Source organism: Aquila chrysaetos, chromosome 21, assembly GCF_900496995.4.
Source record: "Aquila chrysaetos chrysaetos chromosome 21, bAquChr1.4, whole genome shotgun sequence".
In the NCBI taxonomy this organism is placed as follows: domain Eukaryota; kingdom Metazoa; phylum Chordata; class Aves; order Accipitriformes; family Accipitridae; genus Aquila; species Aquila chrysaetos.
In genome coordinates this window covers 11,158,881-11,179,727 of record NC_044024.1, presented here as the reverse complement: position 1 = coordinate 11,179,727, position 20,847 = coordinate 11,158,881, and the positions used below count along the sequence as shown (strand labels likewise).

At 54.8% G+C, this 20,847-nt stretch overlaps 1 protein-coding gene across 6 annotated transcripts in view; it reads right to left on the bottom strand.

Moving 5' to 3' along the window:
- The window catches only part of DLG3 (discs large MAGUK scaffold protein 3), an 80,742-nt gene that overhangs the window by 57,110 nt on the left and 2,785 nt on the right, over window positions 1–20,847 (bottom strand). For all 6 annotated transcript variants that reach the window (XR_003920940.1, XM_029997372.1, XM_041118956.1 and 3 more), the window contains exons 3-4: window positions 13,770–13,918; window positions 12,001–12,156 (exon numbers count right to left, since the gene is read on the bottom strand). Coding sequence is in view for 5 of the 6 variants with exons in the window: in XM_029997372.1 (XP_029853232.1) it covers window positions 12,001–12,156; window positions 13,770–13,918 (305 nt within the window). In the remaining variant the exon portion in view is untranslated. The remainder of the gene's footprint in view (window positions 1–12,000; window positions 12,157–13,769; window positions 13,919–20,847) is intronic.

The window sequence follows — 20,847 nt, the reverse complement described above, 5'->3', positions numbered from 1 at the left end:
CCAACGGCTGCATGTAAGAAAGTGCTTCTACCCTGCAGAGCTCAGTGCCACTAGACACTGCAGACCCCAGGAGCTCACTAAGGCAAGGCAGGATTGGATGCCTCCATGCAAAGCAAGCTTGTTCAGAGTTATTTTAATCAATGAAAAACTGTGTTTGTGTGCATGGAAGGAAAGCATGCAGTGTTGGCATTAACAGAGAACGTTACACTTCAGGCTTTAAGAAATTAGGATCGTCTCTACATCTTCTACTGCTCCTTGTGCCATCTCCCAGAGCAAATGGTGCTGGCCCGGCAAGAGGATGCTGGGCTGACAAGCACTGTGCTCCGGGGAGATGCTGTACCTCCTCAACAGCCAGGGTGGACCGGGGGCTGGGGGATGTCACCCGTGCAGAGAAGGCATCTTGCAGCAATAAGAGCAGAGGTGGGAATGAGGGGAGGGACTGGGGCAGGAATGAAGCTGAGGTAGGGGATTTCTGCACCAAAGCAGAGCAATAAGCCTTGTAGAAACAGGAAGGTGGCCAGCGTCTCCTGCATGAGAGCAAACGGACATGAACTCCATCTTGGCTACCCACCATCTCCCACACTGTGGCACCTCTGAGATCTGAGTCACTTCATCAACAAGAAGCGCCCAGAACTTGTAACATAACCATAACTAATTACTGCTCCAGCCCAGCTGCAAACTTCCCACCCTAGGATGGCACAGTTTGGCTGCAGGGACCATGCAGTGTGCAGAGCTGCACTGACCACCCAGTGAGGCCCCCTCCACCACCATGAGCCTCCTCCAAAGCCATCTTTGGGCCAAGAATGGGCGGGAGACTAGTGTCTGGATGAGGCTGACTTGGGTGGGAGGAGAGCACATGCAGAGCTTGTAATCCCAACTGCTCACATGTGCCCAGCTCCCTCCTCCCTCTCCTCCTTCCACTCAGTCCTGTGGTGGGGGCAGGCAGGGACATGGGGATTCACTTAGGGGGGAAGTGCCAAAGCAAAGGACAAGACCTGTTCAGGAAAAACACTTTAATGAGCTGAGTGAAAAATTAAGAGAAGCATTTGAATTCCACACCGCCCCCCCCCAGTGGCAGACGGGAGTGTGTCCTCCACAAGGAAGGTCTCTGGTCCTCTCCCTGCTTGGTCTCTGGCAGCCCCACAGATGGGCAGCCACGCATGCAATGGGCATCCCCACATGGGAAACACCCTTGCCGCCAGCCCTGGCGTGCCAGCATCGCTGCCTCCACCGCACCCTGCTTGCCAGCTTGCACACTCAGGGACAGCTCCATGATCTAAAACCTGCTGCTGCTTCCCCCAGCTCCCTTATCTGTTAGTGCCTCATCGCCACCTGCAAATGGAGGTGCCTTGAGCCTCAGCTGCTGCAGCTCTGATGGAGCCCTTCCCTACCCACTTGCAGCTCCCCTCTTGAAAACCCACATGTCCTGTTTTAGCTGCCACAAGAGTTGTTTAATTCCTACTCATTTGTAGTGAACTGCATGTGCTGCCTGCTAGCCCCAGTTAAAAGGGAAAAAAAAAAAAAAATCCCTGGTTTCTGCTGCCTGCTTGCAATGCTCCCTAACGCTGCGTGGGGCTTGGGACACGTTATCAAGCTCAAGAGGAGGCCAGGGGCATCTGCATCCTGCACTTCTCCAGCTTGCTTCAGTGAGTAGCAGCATTTTGGCTACTGGGAGCGGCACTGCCAGGGCCCAAACAGCATGGGCACCTGCATGGGGGTGCCCAGACCTGGGTCTGGCTGGGCAGGCACAGTGCCCAGTGCCTTCAGGCAGCTGTGGGCATCTTGCCCCAGTGATGTGGGGACTGAGCAGGGCTAAAGGAGCTGGGAGCTGATTTCCAGGCAGATGCCTTCATGGAGGGAAGCGATTCAAGGAAACCAAGAATTCTCTCATCCTCTACCCTCTTCCTACCAGAAGTCTGCCCATCTTATTTAAATTCAGCTTTGGCAGCTGCTCTTTTTACAGGTGCTAATTTCAGTAAAGTGTTAAGAAATCCCTGGAGATGGTGCTATTTACATGGCACGAAGATGGTAGGGAGCTAGGTTTTATTTGGTGTTGCTGGCATTTCAGCCCCTGTTGTCGCTTCCTTCCTCTCACGTGAAGTCCTGCGGGAAGAGGAAGGCAAGTGTGAGGGACCAGGAGCTGGGGGTTTGTTGCACCTACAGCCTTTCTAGGAGCAGAAGATGGGGCAGGCTGAACGCAGCCAACTCCTTGCAGAGAGAATGGTCACATGAGCACCGCCACGCTGCTCCTTGACTTTAGCCCAAGCGGGAGCTGGGTCCTGCTGGGCGAATCGAAGCCATGTGTTAGCTCTGAGCCTGGGTGCAGATGGGGAAGGTGTCATCTTTGTAATGCTGGGGGAGGAGGTAGGGGACAGTCTTGCATGGGGGAGGTGCTTTTCTTGACCGCAACCATCTGAAAAAAGCCACCCAATGTCCAAAGCCCAGGGGAGACAGCAGGGTCTGCAGCCACCCAGCTGAGAACAGGGGGCAGGGAGCACCAGGAGGTAAATGTGTGTGGGGGAGCAGGCCACGGGGAGATGGGCAGCAAAGGGAGGAACCAATTGAACTCAGCTCAGTCTGTCAGTCAGTTCCTTAGCACTACCACAGACCCCCATCCAGCAGGGATTTGCAATTTGCTGTGTCTGGGGCTTGTCAAATGAAACTTGAACAGGCGCTCTGCAGAGCTGGCTGCACAGCTAGTGGGCAAACGGGGCCGGTGGTTCCTGTGAGCGTTGGAGGGTTTGCACAGTCATGGGTGAGTGGGAAGGGGCAGGATAACGAACATCTCACGCTAAGACTGTTCCTCCCTGCCACCAGCAGCGATTCACGCCAGGAAATGTGCAGCTGGGATAATAATAACCAGGCATACCAAGGGACCGATAGCTATAGCTCTCAGTGCTCTCAGGGCAGTTGCCAAAGAAATTATTCTCCTCCCCGGCAAAACCATTTTCATTCTATTAATGATCCCTGATATGTTGCCCAGTGCCACTACGCAGTTCCCGTATCCTCACTTGTGGCAGCAAGAGCATGAGGGTCTTCAATAAACACCATTGGCTGCTTTCTGCAATTGAAATTACAGCCAACTAAATGTCTTCCATGGCTGTGCTGCTGGGGGAGAGGAGTGATGGAGACCTGTGGCAGGTCCCTGTAGCACAGCCCAGGCTCCCTTCCTGTAAAGGAGAGCCTGGAGGCTCTATTTAATAGCAAACAACTGCAGCAGGCTTTATGGATTTCCTGACAGCCTCACAACGCCCACAGCCACTCTCCCCATCATCCAGCAGAGAGGCTCCTGCCTTGTGCTGGGAGCACTTGAAGCATGGGCTGGCCCTGGGCTGCCTTCCCATGGCACCTCCCTGGGTGCAAGGGGGGAGCCTTGCTGCTGTGTGGGCATGGCAATTACAGCACTGCTATGTCTTGCGGTCTGTGGGTGCCCTGTCCTTATGTGTGCCTCATTTGCTTTAGAATAAAGCACATTTCTAGCCTGATGGGAGAGAGAAGGTTTGAAAAAGTGGCCAGGGCACAACTTCACCACTCCAAGCCAGAGTCAGAGCAAGGTATATTGGAAGCCTCACATTTTTAAGAGAATCGGTTGATATTTTTTTGGTCCTGTACCTTGATCTCCTGCCAGTTGTGACTAGTGTGACCCCACCAGTCATCCTGTTTCCCTGCATCTTTCACTAGTCCCAAGCTGTCCCTGGGTGTGCTTACACACTCAGACTTAGCAGCAGCCGAACACACCCCACTTGTGCTGTACAAGGCTGTTGGGGGGTCTCACGGCTGGCCCTGCCTCAGCCGATGTGACCTTGCGGCCACAAAGCCCCGTGAGTCAGCTCTCGGGGGCTCCCCACCAGGAGCCATCCCTGCAGGAACCAGTCCCATCCTCAGAGTGGGTCAAGATGTAGCTCTGGAAGCGCTGCAAGAGCTCAGCACTGCTCAGTTCAGATCTGGGGCTGCCCTGGGCAGCACAGACCTGCCCAGAGGGACTTTTCCCCACATCCAGGGCTGAGGGACGCCCTTTCCTCTATTATTCCCGCCCTGCGTGGGGGATAAGAAGGGGAGCTCTGTGGGCCCATACTTTCTCTCTTTTGCCTGGCCAGCCCTGCTCTGATCTGCCCCTTCCAGATGGAGCAAAGCCCATTCAGCAGCTCCCGCTGCCCCCAGTGAGCAGCTCGCAGAGGTACTGGTGCCTTGTCCAGGCTGTGCTGCCGCAGGACACGCTTTCCAGCGTGGGAACCTGCCCAGCCTCGGGGAGAAAAATGAATGCTGGTGTCCCTGGGAGCCCCGGGCACCCGCGGTGGACCGGAGATGGTCTCCCAGCTGGCTCTGGCCCTCCCTGCCGCCACTGCCCTGTCCCCTTTAAGGCAGAAAGCGCTGCTCGGAAATTTCTGAATGGCTGGCCCCGCCCCCGGCCCGCCTGCCGGCCGCTCGGCCAATCAGCGCGCGTGCCGCAGGGCCTCAGCCGGCTCACGGACCTCTCTTAAAGGCGCGCTGTCGACACCCGCCCGTCTCCTGCAGGCCAGGATAAGACTCAACCGTTTCGGAAGCCCCGAAGTGACCTTCAAACCGGGTCCCAGCCGTGGGGTGAGGAGGTGTTCCCGAGGCACAGGCGCAGGCACACCTGTACACATGTGTTCCTCAGGAGAGATACACCAGCAACACAAGCTCTGGGGATGGATGACATCAAGGGATGACGTGCCACTTGCCTCACCCTGGCTTTAGGGCTTAGTTTGGACATGGGATGGTCAGGTCCCAGGGACTGGACATCCACAGGGGCCAGAGCACACAGCTGGGTTGAGTTTCACCCCAAAGGAAGCCAGGCCATGAGCTCTGCCACCGAGCCACAGTGTGGTGAGAGCAGGCAGCTGGGAGAGAGGTTTCATCACCACGCTCTTGTTCTTAACCAGAGCAGTAATGCAGGAGTGCTCCCACAGCAGCAGAGCCCCAAAGCTTACAAAATCTCCCTGCAGAAACCCCCTGTGACATTCAGCTATGCAAAATCTATCACTGCACACAGGGGAAATAGCTGTGCCCTAAGTGCCGAGGGAGCGGGAATGAACAGGGTAGCAACAGGACTGCAACATGCTCGTGAAGCAGCGGGCACAGCTTGCGCCCGGCTTCAGCAACGAACCCAGCTCCACGACCAGCCTGGGTCTCCCCCTTGCACCGCAGAGCAGTACCCCATGCTTGCTCTGCCACAGCTCCTCCCGCAGTCTGCTGTAGCGCTGGTTGCAAAATGATCTGGTCTACAAATACCCCTTAAAAGAAGGGGACAGCCTGGCAGAACATTGCCACGTTACCTGGACATGTGCAGGTGGGAAGCTGGTTGTGATGCTGGGGAAGCGACGCCGGCCAGGCATGATGCTCTTCATGCCAGAGCTTTGGGCACAGACGCTAGTGTGCCTGAGCCGTGCCAGCCCCGAGAGCTATCTAGGCCACAGACCGCAGGAGGCCTTTCCCTGAGCCTCAATACTTGGAGTAGTTTTTAGGTGCAACGCCAGCAAGGCTCCTGCAAGGTGCTTTGTACCTGCAGGCTGCAGAGCTCCAGTGGGCGCTGCCCTGGAGCAAACCCTCGCTTCCTGCAGCAGGGCATGAAGTTGGCTTGAAACGCTTGCACTGCTGCAGCCACACGTGGTCTACCCCCCCAGAGCAGGCAGAGCAAAGCAAGAGGAGGCAGCACACAGCAGAGAGCACCTTTCAAAGGGCTCACACTTGGATTCACAAGAGGGACGACTCCTAAACCCACACTCATCCACTATCCTCCTTCCACTGCAATTTCCCTAGCTCCTACTAGTGCCGAGGATAATGGATCTCTCGCTGTAGCTCGATACTGATCCTTCTAAAGACTAAAAACCTTCATGAGCAGTTATTGTGGCTGCTCTATTTATAACAGTGCTGGTATTGCCTCTGCCACCAGAATCCTGATTTCCGTCCAGCCCAATGCCATTAAGATGCAGTGACGTTCCCCCAGCTCCAGGGCTCCAGATAAAAAGCAGCTGGCCTGCCAGGCTCTGCCTTCAAGCTTGGTTTGTTCTTTTAAAAAATGGTGAGGAGAGCCTGTTTGTTTTGCAGAAGTGCACCCAGATTTGTCCTCAGCCTCCCGAGATGCTGGGGTAGCTGTGAGGGGGAGCAGAGCATGGATAGGTGGAGGTCGGGGTGCCACATCCTGTGCTGTGGGCATGGAGGCTCCGCACTTTGAGAGCCTGGGTTGGTTTGTGCGATGGGAGATGGGCTCCAACATTTCACTTCAGTTGCAGTAGGAATGTGGTCAGTCACCCAACAAGGCAAAGCAGGAAAGAAGGGACCTGGGTGCTGCTGTGGGGACCCTGCACCGAGGCTGCACCAACTTGTTTTGGAAACTTGGTGAGCAAAGCAGACAGACCCAGCAGGGCCAGTGTGGCAGCTCATGATGCTCCTGGCCAAGGCACTGATGGGTCTGGCCCCTGTTCAGTCCCCATCCCACTGAGGTGCCTGTGAATGGTCTCAATTCTTGCTTCCAGAGCTACGCCTGAAACCCATCAATGTGAATCTCAGTGTGTGAGTCGCCCCAGCAGCTGTGCTCCCCTGGGGACGGGCAGACTTGTGCACTAGACAGAGGCAAACAAAGCTAGAGCATAAATCCAGAGGGAGGATTGATGGACTCCAGACTTGTCTGGATGACTCTGGAGTGTGGCCGTCTGTGGGATACTCCCCAAAGCCTCCCCCTCACTGTCCCCTTTCCGCCACTGCACAGGGAGCACTGCACGCACTCACACCATCACAAAATAACTTCAAAACAGTGATGATGACGTGGATGAACGGACAGACCAACGGCCCTATGTCCAGCAAGGCTCTCCTATGCCGCACAGCCAGAAAAGCCTTGGGGTATGCCAAGGATCTTCCTTTTGCTGCTGATTTTAGACAGAAAGTCCCCAAGTAGAATAGAACAGGTGGCCTTTAGTTTGACAGCCTGGTGGCTCTACTGGCTTCTTCATCCTTTGTTGAAGCTGTACATTGAACTGGGAGAACTGAGGTCTGAGCATCTCCCTGTTTATCTCCGCAGCAGGAATAGCAAGAGCCTCTAGTAAAGCTGAGGCCATTCAACCCCAAAACGTCCACTGAAGTGACAGCTTTTACTGACACAGCCTGTGCTGACCTCCCTTTGAGCAGCAGCATCCTTGGGACACAGACAGCAGGCTGCCCAACTGGGTGTCCATGCTGTGCAGGCCTGATGTACAGTTCAGTCTGAGCACGTTACTGCAGACAGACACCCTCTTGGCTTCAGCACTTTGGCTTTTGAGTCTGCAATGTCGAAACACAGAACTGCTGGGGAGTGTCTGAATGCAGAGCCCCCAAGCGACCTCCGGGCACAAAGAGGCTCAAGTGACAGGGGGGCTGCAGCCTGAGCCTCTGGGCTGTGGGTTGCTGCTTTTCTTCTCTGCTTCTCCTAAAATTAAACATGCTCTCAAAGGTGCATGGGAATGCAATGGGGAGGGGAGGTCCTTCTGGGAGCTGTTTGCTTCTCTGCTCCCATTGCTTGAGCGTTAGCCACTTCCCAGGATTTTGGGATCGCAGGGTGGATGCTGCCAGGCTCAAGCTGCGATAAAGCAGTGGCCAGTCTGGCCTGCAGCGATGTCTTCGGCTGCCTGCCCAGCCAGCCCACAGAGAGGACACGGGGTGGTGGAGACAGCAGGGCATGTGCAACCAAGCAACCTCATGGGGGGCTTTTTGGGAGGGCTGCATTCATTGTCAGACATTCACCCTCATCGGGGACCTACTTAATTTCCCTGATGCTCCTTGCAATAGCAAACAGCTGCTTCGTGCTTCCACTCTCACACACCTTGCAGAGAAAATGAAGAGCGGTGGGGTTTGCAGCCAGGGCAGGGGGGAGCTCGCATCAGGCGTTTCTGGAGCCGAAGCATCCGCCACAGGCCGGTCTCATCCCGACCTGCTGCAAGTGCCCGGAGGCCCAGAGCTGCTCCTGCCAGGCAAAGGGGCAGAGCATGGGAACGCCCTTCTCTTTGGCCAAAGGCAAATCGGGAAAGAGGAAAAAGCACTTGAGAGTAGGATGGGGAAAGCAGACAGCCGGTCACCACGCTGGCGGCACAGCCTGCCTTTCTCTGCCAAATTCCCCGGGGAGCTCCACGAACCTTTTTGGCACTTGAGCTGTGGGTTATCGGGCAGACGGATGCATCTTCTTCAGCGGCAGGTGCAGCAGGGAGGGCTCCTAACAACATGCCAGGGCATTTCTGCAGAGCTGGGCTGTGTCCTCCCTGGGATGCAGGGAGGGAAGGGGACATTTCTGGCCTCAGCCCAGCAGGACTGAAGCACAGCCTGCACCTGGCACGCTGCGGGCACGCTCAGCAGCGTCCCACACACCCACCGCCTGTGGGAGCAGCAGCACACCCTGCCAGCAAGGTTTCCTATTCACTGGTGATTTCGAAGGACGCACAGAATGTCTGTCCTCTGAAGCAGTCTCGCACTCTCTCTCCATCACGTTAAGACCTGCTGTAGCTCAGTGTCAGCTGTTGGGCTAAGCAAGGACAGAGCTGCGGCGTTGGCGTCAGGCAGCGAAGCCTTGGCAGGCAGGAGGGAGAGAGGGAGGGATGCACGGGCAGGCGACCGTGGGAGGAGAGGCACCGCACCAGCGCGATGACAGGGATGAAGTCAGAGAGGCTACAGAGCCATGCTGGGAGGCAGGGGAGGGTGGCAGAGGAAGAGCAGCGCTTCCTCGCAGGCGCAGAGTTTCTGCTCATCAGTGGCATTGTTCATCTTTCATTTATCTTTACAGCTGGCTGCTCTCTGCTCCCTGCACAGAGGATGAGAACATCGTTTACTCAGAGAAGCAGCCTTCCTACCAGTCTGTGAGCGCAGGCAAGTGGCACCGGCCACGGGAGCATCCTCGCGGGTCTTCCCATTGCAGATGCACACAAGCCCTGAGCAGCCTTGCTAAGGCCACCACAGGGCTCAGGGAAAGCTTGAAATGGAGGATTCAGCAAATAAAACCCCACAAACCCCAGATCTCAGGCAGGGTTTGGCCTCTGAGTGCCTCAACAGGGCATTTCAGCTGGCCGAGTCACTTTGCTCTTGCCCTGTTGAAGGCTGAACATCCACTTTCCCATGGAGGGCTGGTTTCAGCCCACTAAGCCTCGTCATCAGGAAGCACATGTTGCTGCTGTATTTACTGGTCCCACTTCCTTTGCAGCAGTCATTTGCACACTGCAGGGCCACTCGAGTGCACACAAGTCCTTGCCAGCAGACAGAAAATTTCCTGTTCCTGGAAGCATTTGTGCGGAGAGGCAATTTATTTCTCATGCGTCTTCCTGGCTAAAGCAGGTTACGGTGGCTTTTGCTCTACTATCACTGCCAGGGAGAGCTGCAGGCAGGGGAGAGGACAAAGCCAGGACAACAGAAAACTTATTTACATTGATGAATGCAATAAGAGAATTGCACTTACTTCAGGCAGGACAAGCCAGTTCATCATCTTGCCTTTTACCAGTGGCAGGGTGTCCGCTAGAGCTCTTGTTCCTGGGCTGATAGCACCCGGGGGGCAGCTGCTCTGCTCTGCAGCTGGTGCTGTCCTGCCCTAGCATTAAACATCACCCATTATAAATGTTTCCCCAGTTCTTCCAAGTGCCATTTGCCATCTCAAGTGTTTTCCTGAAACCCACTTTGGAAATGTCAGTGGCAAAAAGCACGCACTGAAGGTTGGGAAGCAAGAAGTCACTGTGGAGGTGGGCAGGAGCTGGGTCTGTAGGTGTTATCCAACCCCAATGCAGTCCTGCACAGTGGGGATGTTGAGAACCGACACGGGAGGTGATGCTGGGCGGGAGCTGAGGTGTCCTCAGTGCCTTCATGCAGGAGCGAGGGATGCAAAGCAGGGCCCGTGCTGTGGTCCATCGGCACAGCCCGCACCCAGGCATGGCCGATCCCATGTCATGGTCTGGATCACTGACATGGGGCAGTGCTGGAAATGCTCCCGCTCTGCCGGGGCAAGGCCTGTGCTCAGTGATGAAGATGACATCTCAGGGAACATGCTCACTGCCGTGTCAGAGGCCCCTGTATCCCAGCATGGGGGCTGCCGCAGAGGAGCAGTGCTTGAGCCTGCAAGTCTCCAGCACTGCTTGGTCCCAGTTTCCAGGAAAGCTGCTGGGTCTCCACAGAAAGCTGAGTTTCAGGCAGGACTATGGGCATGGCTAAGCCCAGCACTGAACACTACCATCCTGATGTTTTTTCCCCTCCAGGTCCCTGCTTTGCCCGTGACCAGGCTGTGAAGTGGCCATCCTCTGGGATAAAAGAGGCTGCAGATGAGAGAGCCCTGCCAGAGCACAGCCTTCCCAGAGCCCTGTCCTGCCCACCCAGGTCCCCATTGCCTCCTCCCTCCTGGGGCAGTGATGCCCTGCTCCAGGCCGGCAGCTGTGGTCCCTGCGGATAGGTGACCCCAAAAGCGCCAGCGCTTGGCAACGATGACTGGCTCCTGACCCATACCAACACAGGCTAGGAAAGGAGGAGGCTGAAAATAAAAAAAGCTTCAGAAAAGAATGACAGGAATTATTTCAGGGCTGGAACAACCTGCCTCACACTGAGTGAGTGAAGAAGCCAATCTGTTTAGTTTATCTAAGGGAAAGTTAAGAGGGAACTTAGATGCATCTATAAATACCTACATGTTGGGAACATTTCTGATTGCCATGGTCCTTTATCCTAGCAAACAAAGGCAGCAAAATTTCCTGGGGCTGGGAGCTAAAGCGAGAGAAATCCAGGCTTACAGCAAAGTGCAGATTTTTAATGGGAAGGATAAATAACCATTAGGCCAGCCAGGCTATGGACACAGCAGATTCCCCATTGCATGAAGTCTTAAAATCAAAGCTAGGTGGCTGCTCCTAAAGGAGACATTGCAACTCAGCCAGACATTTGGGGCTGGATGCAAGAGCTGCTGCACTCCACAGCCTGGGACAGTTAGGAAGAAAATCCCTTAAGATCTGACTGTTCCTGACTGATCATGCTCTCAGCCCTCCTGGGTTTTGCCCCATGACTACCCCATCTGCAGTCGTGGTTCCCTCCCACTGGTGAATGGAGACCAGCAGCTGAGCTCATCCTCCTGTCGTGTTCAGAAAACCACCATCCCGCCCTTCCAAAACTGGTAAAGATTTGGTGAATGTTTGAAAAATGTAGAGAGTAGCAAAAGGAAAAGGAGAAATTAAACAGTAAGGGAAAAAAATGGGGCATTACCCATTTTATTGCAGTCCAGAATAAGAAGGGAAACATTTAAAAAGGAGAGAAAAGAAGCAGTGCAATTTTCTTATTTAAAATATTTTGGAAGAAGACTTTGACTTAGTAAACAAGCATTATTTCAAACTATGCCAAGGAAAACAACATTTTCATATCATTTTAAATCTGCGGTGAGCTCCATCCATCCTGGCCACTTCATCCCTCCCAAAAGTGCATTTTGCCCTTCGCTCGTCCCTAAAACTCCCCTCAAACATGTAGCCCAAATGATGCACTCGCACCAGGAGGAAGCTGAGATTTACGATGCACATCCAAACAAACGGCATTTCCAAGTAAATAAGACAGCAGAGAAAAGCTCCCGGTAAGCTGAGGAATGGACCTGCCATTTAAGAGCTCAGAGAAAAAAATACGGAAATCTGCAACGTGGGAGTGTGCCAGCGCTGGGGGCGAGGGGGATAGGGCTGGGAGGATTTCCAGTTCCATGCAGCCTCTTTATTTCTGCACCATATCCACCTGCCCTCCGAGCCCCGAGGGCTGACACCAGGCCATGGTAAAGGCTAACGCGAGGGGATGATTTTGGTGTTGTCCAGCCCCCGGCACAGGTGACTGTTAGATTTCCTAGCCAGAGCATCACCAGAATAGCCATGAGGAAACACTGCCAGGCCTGGGGGAGCGAAACACCTCCCCGGCACCGTCCCCGCGGTGCTACGGGCACATGGCGCCAGTGCTGTCCCCTCAGTGCCAGCTGCCGTCCAGGCTGGTAGGGTGGGACGCGGCGTGGGGCGCACGGAGGCTCACCTGGGGCAGGGCGCTGCGAGAGCCAAGCACCAGGCTGCAGACACTGGCCGGTGCCTCCGTCCTCCGCGCCGTCACCCTCACCAGCCGCGGCGGCGTCCCCGGCATGCTGTCCCCAGCCCCTGCGGGAAGCCTCCGCTCACCGTCCCGGGACGGATCCTGAAACAAGACAGGGGGTACATGCAGGTAGGGCAGGCCAGCTGCCTCCAGACCCCACCACCACTTCTGGATAGGCCAAAATGAGCTTGCCCCCATGCAAGGGGCTCATACTGCCTTTGGTAAGCATCCCATTGCCCATGACAGCCTGCCCCAGCACTGGCTCCATGGGCAGCAGGGTCACTGCAGGCAATGGTGGAGGCTTGCAGGCAGGGGACTCTGGGGCTGTGCAGCTGCTGGGTGGGGGCAGCTCCCTGTTGCATTTCATGTTTCAGAAGATGTCTCAAACACATTTTTTGGAGAAAGGAGGAGAGATGTGGGCTTGGGCTGTGTTCGGTGCAGGGAAGCCCCGAGACCGGCTGCTTTGCTCATCCCCCTGGCGCGCAGGGCACTGTGGGGGGAGTAGGAGTGCACCTCACGCCAGCTGCGCCAGGCCCATGGCTGCTTCCCCACTTGTTTCCACATTGCTTTTTAAATGCCCTTATTGACTGTCACATCTCCTTGGGGCCCCATGCACTGGCCTGGCCGAAAAGACCAGCAGCTGTTGCCAGCAGACCTCACCGGTGGGTGGATCAAGGCTACAGGAGACCCCAAAAAAGCCAAAGCAGGATCCCACTGCATATGGTGTAAGACCACTAAAAATTCGTTCATAAACACAGACTGGATCTGCAGGTTTGCCTCTAACTAGAGGGACTGTCAATGTCAAGGGGGTCAAGAAAAAAATGGGACTAAAATGGTTCCTGAGTCGGAGGGACACAGATATCTCCTGCACTGATTGTGGGCAGTTTTGCCCCCCCTGTTCTTGATGATCAAACTCCTTTAAAGTGCACCTCCTTAGGAGACATCGTTCAGCTTCATCATCCCTGTATGCCACTCAAATTTGGTGTCCCCACAGGTATATGATGGGAAGCCAATTCAGTTTGTGAGGCTGAAATACTGCATTTATCTGATAGGATTATTTCAGTGAAAGGAGGAATCCCTGAATTTTTGCATTTCAGCATGAATGTTTCTGTATCCCCAGTTCAGGGGGATCCCACTGCATCCCTTGGCAGGGCACGAGACAGTGAGAGGGGGACAGGAAGAGGGTCTGCAAAGGCACCAGGCAATTTTATTTACCTTGGTGCCTTTGAGATAATTGAGACCCTACTGCTCAATTCCTGCCTCCCCACCTGGTGCTGTATCTTTTAAAAGGCTGTTGAAAATTCAAGAAAATGCAAGTAAGAGAGACAGAAGTTATCTGAGAGCTGGGAAAAAATCCTGAAAAGGGAAACTTGAAAGACTCAATCTACTTCACTTATCAAAAGCAGCCTGCGAGGTGGCTAGATCATCAGAGAGCTGAAACGCCTCTGTGGGAGACAGCGTCAGACGGGAGCAACTAATCCAGCTGCAACAGCAGAGCAGGAACCAGAGTAGAGCTGAAGCTATTTGCATTAGGAGTAATTCAATTAACACTTGCGAACCAGACAAGTTGCCTCATTAATGAGACATGCCATGACAGGGGAGGTGTGGAAACACCCTGGGTGTGAGCTGGCTGGGCTGCAGTGGTCAGCAGCCTCCCGCGCCCCCTGCCTCCCCCTCGGTCTGGCCCCACAGCATCGTGCCGGAGCGACTCTTACCTCAGGTAGGTTTTGGGGCTCTCCGGGTGTGACTGCAGAGCTGGGCTCGCTGGCCCCATGCTGCTGCCTGGCTGTGCTGCGACATGCGTCCAGGCTGGGAGGCTGCAGGGGTGCAGAGCGCAGCGTGAAATCGTAGAATTCATGGATATCTGCAAAACAGCACGAGAAACATCCACAGGACCGGGGAGGCAGCCTGGTGCCAGCATCCTGCATGGGGCGCAGCACCCGTGCTCACCCATGCTGCCCCCAGAGCATCATAAGTCTGAGCCCTCTGTGAGAGGCTGGCACCTGGGTGATGAGCTGGGACAGGGCTCTGCTGGCTCCCCACCCTTGTTGCGCTGCCCATGATGACCCTCTGCAAGACAAGAGGTATAGTGGGGTGCCTGGCTCAGTGTGCAGTGCCCCATGGCTCAGGAAGGCATGGGCATTTCCACGGAGCAATGACCACATGCTCCATGGGGACTAAGAGCAAACCGTGTTCAGCAATGTCAATCTGTAACTCACCCCATCCCGCTCTCCTCCGGGCTGTGCCAGCCCCATGTGTGGTCCCATGTCCCTTCTGCTCCGAGAAGCCTCCTGCGCCAGGCAGCCCCTGCCTACCTGCCTGCCCTGACGGTGCCAGGCTTTTCCCTCCCCATCACTGGTCCCCAGTGCCCCTGGCCTGTGGAGGGGCTCCCTTCCCATGGGGACAGGCAGGGAGAGCACAGGGCACTAGGAGAGCAGGCTCACGGTGTACAAGGTCTAAAGCTGATGACTACAGCTGTGTTACCTCCAGCTCCTTTCCCAATAAATTCCCTCTTCCCACCTGGCACGATACTACCTGTGCATTGCCACAAGCAGATCCCGGGTATCCTCACTCTGGGCTCCAAGGACCTGAGTCTGCTGCTGTAAATCATAGTGGCTCCAGAGAGAGGCATGAGAATGGGGTGTCCCAGTCCTCGCCGCTCCAGAGACAGTTACGGGCTGACAGCAGGACCTGATGCCAGCTGCTGCCCGGGTGTAGCTCCAGAGGGGCTGTGGGAGCCCAGACCCTCTCCTACCCCTACCAGGAGCATTTTACCCTCTCCCAGTCACAGATGGAGGATTGCAGGGAGCAGCAGGGCTGCAGTGGGCTTTGCTCCTCCCTAAGGAAGCCTCCACTGCTGCACACTCAGGTACCTGCTGGCCCCCAGCTCAACTCCAGAGCCAGGTCAGACGTGGACCTCCAGATCCATTGCCTCCATAGGAGCAACAAAAGCCAATATACCCATTGCAGAAGTTTTTAATTTCAGAAAGTGAACTACATTGAAAGTGGGAAACTTTTTAACGAAGAAACTGAAAGGGGTAACAAAGAGGGTAAAACATTTGTGGGAGGCACTGAGCCTATTTAGAGAGACCCCACCGGGACATCAGAGCAAATGCACAGTGCCTGGCTGGAGGATACTGTAAAGGCAAAAGGGAGGAAAGCAAAGCTGGACTGCAGGGAAAGGGAGGCTATTAAAAGTGAGAAGACATTCATCTAAACAGCTGAAGCTGCGTGCAAATGAGAAAACCAGAAAGGATGGTAAATGCTGCCAGGTTAAAGGTAAAGCTCTAAAAGGTCGGCCAAAAAAGTTTGGTAAACGCCTTGCAAAATGCATAAAAGAAAGTAATAAATCCCTTCAAGCACCTGGGAAACAGGAAGCCTGGTGGAGTCGGCAGGGCCAAAAAGTCACAGCAGCATAAATAAGCACTTGGAGTGGGGAAAGCTACAGTGGGAACCTGAGTTCATTTTCTGTACCTGTGTCTGCTGTGGAGGAGGCTGGAGAGCCCCTCTTCTGTGACCAACCCCAAGGGCAAGCGGTGGGTCTCAGCTCGAGGGGGCTGTGGCCATTCCCCTGGCACTCCCTAGGAGCTCAGGGATGAAGTGGCTGCACCAGCCCTTCAGTGTGCGATTTCTCACCTGAAACTATGCCACACTGAGGCATCACAGGGTATTAAATGCCCACTTTATAAAGATTTCCAGAGGAAATCTGGTGAGCACTGGGCAGTGTAAGCAGGAACATGCTGAGCACTGCCCGAGGCTCTTTCCCAGGGAGGCTTTCACAAAGCAGGATTACACCCCCAGACGCAAGTCCCCATTCTCTCCCTGTGCTTAACCATATGCCCATGCACCACAGCGGCACATCCGTGTTGCACATGAGACAGGGAGCAGCATTGATCCCCATCATCCAGCTCCTAGGGGCTGCCTGGTGACCTACCAGCTGCAGGGAAAAAGCTGCTATAAATCTCGGCTGCAAGAAGAACAGCTTTGTGCCCACAGGGAGCACAGCCAGGCCATGTGGCTGCCCGAGTCCGGGGAGCACCGTCCCACTCCCCAGTGTCGATGCCGCCTTTGGAGCTACTGCTTCACACTGCATTGTTGCCAGGGTCTGTCCTGTGCCCTGGGAGAAATGGGGCAGCCGGCAACGATGGGAAGAGTGGGAGTCCCCCGATCCACCCACCGCACCTGGGGCATCTGCTCCACAGTGCCCCAGGTGCCGAGCGCACTGCTGGCAGCCCCCAAAGCCCTCCCAAATCAGACATGAGGTCACAGCAAGCAGTCATCATACAGCCAGACAAACGGGACTTTGTTTTTGTGCAAAAACATCTCTCCCTCTGGTTACAAAAATAATCATTGCGTAACAGGATAGCAGGAGCTCCTGGCTGCATGGATTACGCTTGGAACACACAAAACTTCGCAAAAATGAAAACAGGATTTGAACAGCCCTGTCATGGGGATGCACCACTGCCAGCATCCCCGTTTGTCACCCATCTGCTGCAGGAACACAGCCTTGGGCAGCCAAGCTGGCAAGGCGCCTGCGGAGTGGGAAGCTTGACCTCCAAAGCAGCCGCTCTCCACCTCTGAAACCCTCAGCCCATGTTAGATGCTTGTCAGGAGAGGGAATCGCTGTTGGCACCACGATCAGAGGAGTTTTAGGACTGTGGGACGTGGTTCAGGCAGTGAAAGGTGTGGCCATGACATTTTAGGAGACATACATGTGGCATTAAAGGTAATTTAAATATATGCTCATTTCCTTCATTTCTTATGGGCATCACGAGTTGCACACAAGTCTGCCTCACCTGCACACTTGAAGAGCAGCACTACCTGAAAAGCCTCAGTAAGAAGACATTGTGGTAGCAAAAGATGATGCTGCATGTTCTGTCTTACAGCCCAATTTCTGCTTGATGACAGTGTAAATCCACTCCGGATCTAATAAGGAAGAGTAACTCAAGATTTAGAGATTAGAACTTGTCTATCAATTTCCTCCTGGGATCAATATGTCAAATAAATGTCATTAAATATTTCTATAGCACCAGCACCTGAGGGCTAATACAGCACCCTTGTGCCAGCCAGCACGCGCACTTCCAGAAAATGACATTTCTTCCCCAATGCATGCACCATCATCAGCTGCATCACCACAGATTTACCCCAAGCCTCGCACCAGCCTCCCAGCCATGGCCCCACTGCTGTAGGGAGGATTCACACCTATGGCAACCACAGCAGATCTTTCAAGCAAGCTATGAATTTCCATCCTTAGCTATAGGCTAATTTGCAAGAGGAGGAGTCCTCAGGGCTGGGAATCCTCCAGATTCCTCTAGTTTTCCACCCTGGCTCCTGCAGCCACCTAGTGAAGCCCCAACGGCCACCCCCAGCAGTGCTGCTGGAGAGCTCAGGTCCTGGCTGGAGTTTTGCATCCAGGGAAGTACCACGGGTCGGCAACAGCCTGCCTCTCCTCATGCCTCCGCAGCAGCAGGGCTCTCAGGGAGGAACCTTTTTTGGGGTAAGAGGAGCTGCAAGGGAGGGTTGGGGCCCGAGCAGCTGATAGGACCTCATTGGAGTCTGCATCAGCCACTGCTCAGGCACAGGAGAGGAGCCGAGCCCCAAAGGGCTTTTGGGAGGAGCGCTGCCCTTTGGGCTGCTGGCAGCCAGGGTGGCTGAGCGCACACAAACCCTGACTATCCACCCAGCTTCACCCGCTGCAAAGGGCACAACGGGCCCTTTCAGCCCTGGTTCCGGGAAGGAAAGGTCAGAGAGCTGCTTCTGCGTGCGAGCCCCTTCCTCCCCGGTGACACGAGATGAGGCCAGGCATCTCCCCAAGGGGCTCCAGGGAACAGAGGGAAAGCAGGGCCATGATCGCCCCAGCCAGCCACAGCGCCCCTGAGCGCAGGCTCCTCTAGCGCCCTTTCGCCGGGCTGTTTCCCTGCAAATCACGCGCTTGGCTCCACGGCCTCAGACGCAGGGAGAGAGGGGCCAGGAGGAGGGAGCCAGCACAGCCTGTTTTCCCTCTGTGCAGCCAAGGAATTTCTTTTGTGCGGAGCAGGGGTTGGCGCATTCCAGCGCAGAGCAGCTCCCGCATCACTGCGCTGCGCTGAGCCAGCTGTCGTGGCACCCACTGGGGCAGGAACTGTCCTGGCAGAGTCAGCATGCCCCAGGGCATGGGCAGCTCCTGGGAGAGGGAGTTGAGTCTGGCACGGCGGTCACAAGGATTTAAGGGGCTGTGCTGTGCTCAGAGGAGTCTGGCAGAAAACGGTGCACGTGCAGAGCAACACTGGGCATGTTCACAGAGACAGATACATCCAGCCCTGGACACCACACAGGCTTTACGTGAACATCCCAACAGATCATACCCTGGAGCTGGGAAAACTGAGGCTTCTGGGGTCGACAAAACAGCTTATTCTTAAAAAAAAAGAGGCATATGGGAAGCCATATCCCTGGCATTTTTCATGTGGACCAACTTGGAAAACTCCATGATGTTTGGCACTTCTGGTATCTCTATGGCATTAATGCATTTTGGTGTTCAAACTCAAGCCGGCCAATGCATGCCTTAAGAGAGCATTACCTGTAGGAGCATGCGATCTGAGGACAGAGATGTACCATGCTCATGCATTTGTGTTCCCCAGGGGTTGAAAAAAAGCAGGCCCATGTTGCTGAAAGGCTGCAAGAGGAGGCACTTCTGAAGGCTGAGACCCCTCTGGAGCCAGAAGCATCTGGCATGGCATGGGGCAGTGAGATGGGAGCCTCTGCACGGGGAGGTGTACCCACTGCTCTCCTGCAAATCTTCTTGCCTCACAAACTCTGAACCAGCTCTGTGACTCCAAACAAACCAGAGACACAGCAGCCCACTGGGAAAAGGGGGGGTGGGGTGGTGAAAAGCAAATAAAATAGAAATGCTCCACCACCCTCCCAGAGCTGTCACTGTGCTCCAGCAGGTCTGGACCATGGACACCAAGTGACCCCAGTGCATGCCAGCTGTGTGCAGGCACAGCGAGCACACAGCCAGACACAGCATCACACGTGTCCATGCAGGGATGGAGGAATTCACAAACCCACATTCCGGGGGGGGGCGGAAGTAATTAATGCAAATTCCTAGTTAGGTAAATACATCTAGAGAAAGCTCGCTCTGGCACGGAGAACTAATATCCTGTTAAACCACTTGAAAAGGTCACCAGCAATCAAGTGACACTCCCTCGTGCCAGTGTTGACAGGACACCAAGACAGACGGCTTAGAGCAGGGAGCTGGGAAGTCTGTGCAGCGTCCGCGTGCCAGCGTGCAAATTGCAGCCAGCTCGGTGTGCATGCGGACGTGCTCTCTCTAGCTACACTCTCTCCAGAACACTTTTGCACTAATATGAACAGCCCTGGGCTTTGGGAAAGCTGCTTCACTGCCTTCACACAGCCTCAGGGAGGGCTGCAGGAGCACACAAAAGCAGCCAGAGGTATTGGGCTTGTGTCAGGTTTGCCAAGGTGATCACAGCCCTGCTGGGGACCACTGCCTCCAGCGTGGGGCTAACCGTGAGCTGGGGACCATTTCTGAGAGCAGGTTGTATAAATGAAGAAGCAAGAAAGGAGATGCATGCTGGTTCCTTCGGCATGGGGGTCCACTGCCCCCAGAAGCCCTCCCTTGCCATGTGTCTCTGCTGCCAATGGCACACATGTCCCAGTGGAGGCCCTGCACAAGGACACAGGCTGCAAGCCTCCAGGTGATGCTCCAACAGCAAGAACAAGGAAAGGAGAGAATATATATCTCAGGACACACTGCTTATCCCATGGTTGTATTTCGTTTTCAAAGGATAACCTGAAGCACAGAGTTGCTGCTAGCAACTTGGGGCCCTGTGGGCACAGAAATGGGTCTCTGGCTGCAGAGGTGTGAAGAAAAGATGAAAGCTGCCAAGAGAGGAGAGCAAGGGTGAGGGGGAGTGCCAGGGCTGAGATAGCCTTGGGTCAAAACTGAGAATGAGGCACAGACCACGCATGGAGCTCTGCACCCCGGGGCCCGGGTCCTCCTCCAGGATGCAGAGCTTCTGGGGTGCTTTCCCTTCCTTCCCAGCAGGGAAACTTGGCTTCTCTGCCAGGACACCCGGGAACAAAAACTGCCAAGGCTGCGCACGCTTCCCCAAGCCCCACAGCAAGTGGGACTTAAGGAGAGGAGCTGAAAGGGAGCTCCTGCCCCTCTTGGCACACTGCAGCTTCTGCAAATGGTTCTCTGGGATTACCTTCAAAATTAGTGCCCTAAGTGAACCTGCACATCCAGGATCTGCTCTGCTCTGGCAGGAAATGGAGCTGAGTAACTTCAGAGTCCAAAACCATCGAATTTTGTTTTTCTAAAAAAAATAATTTGCAAAGAAAGTGCATTTTCAAATGACCTTGTTCAATGAGATAGGTGTGCATCTTGCATGGAGAAGCTGTGTAGTCCGGCAAGACTCCAGCTCTGTTTGCCTAAATCCACATACAGAACTTTACATTGTGCTCAAAATGGCCTTTTCTGGTGCCCAGCCCCAAGACGAGCCTCACTGTCAAGTCCATTTCTTGTGTGAAATGGAGCTGCTTGCGCAGTGTGTTACTTGCAAGTGCTCATGGATCTAAGCATAAGAAAGGCCAGGATACCCCAAAAGGAGCTGGATATGCGTGGATTCTCTCTCAAAGATAGAAAAATTTAGTTTCCCTTCGGGTCGGCAGAAGGAATAGAAAGGAGCAGGTCGTGATGAGGCTGAGGGGCGCAGGGAAGAGCGAGGCCCTGTGGCGGGGTGTCCTTGGTACAGCAGCAGAGCTGGAAACCGGCGGTGGCTGCAGACACAC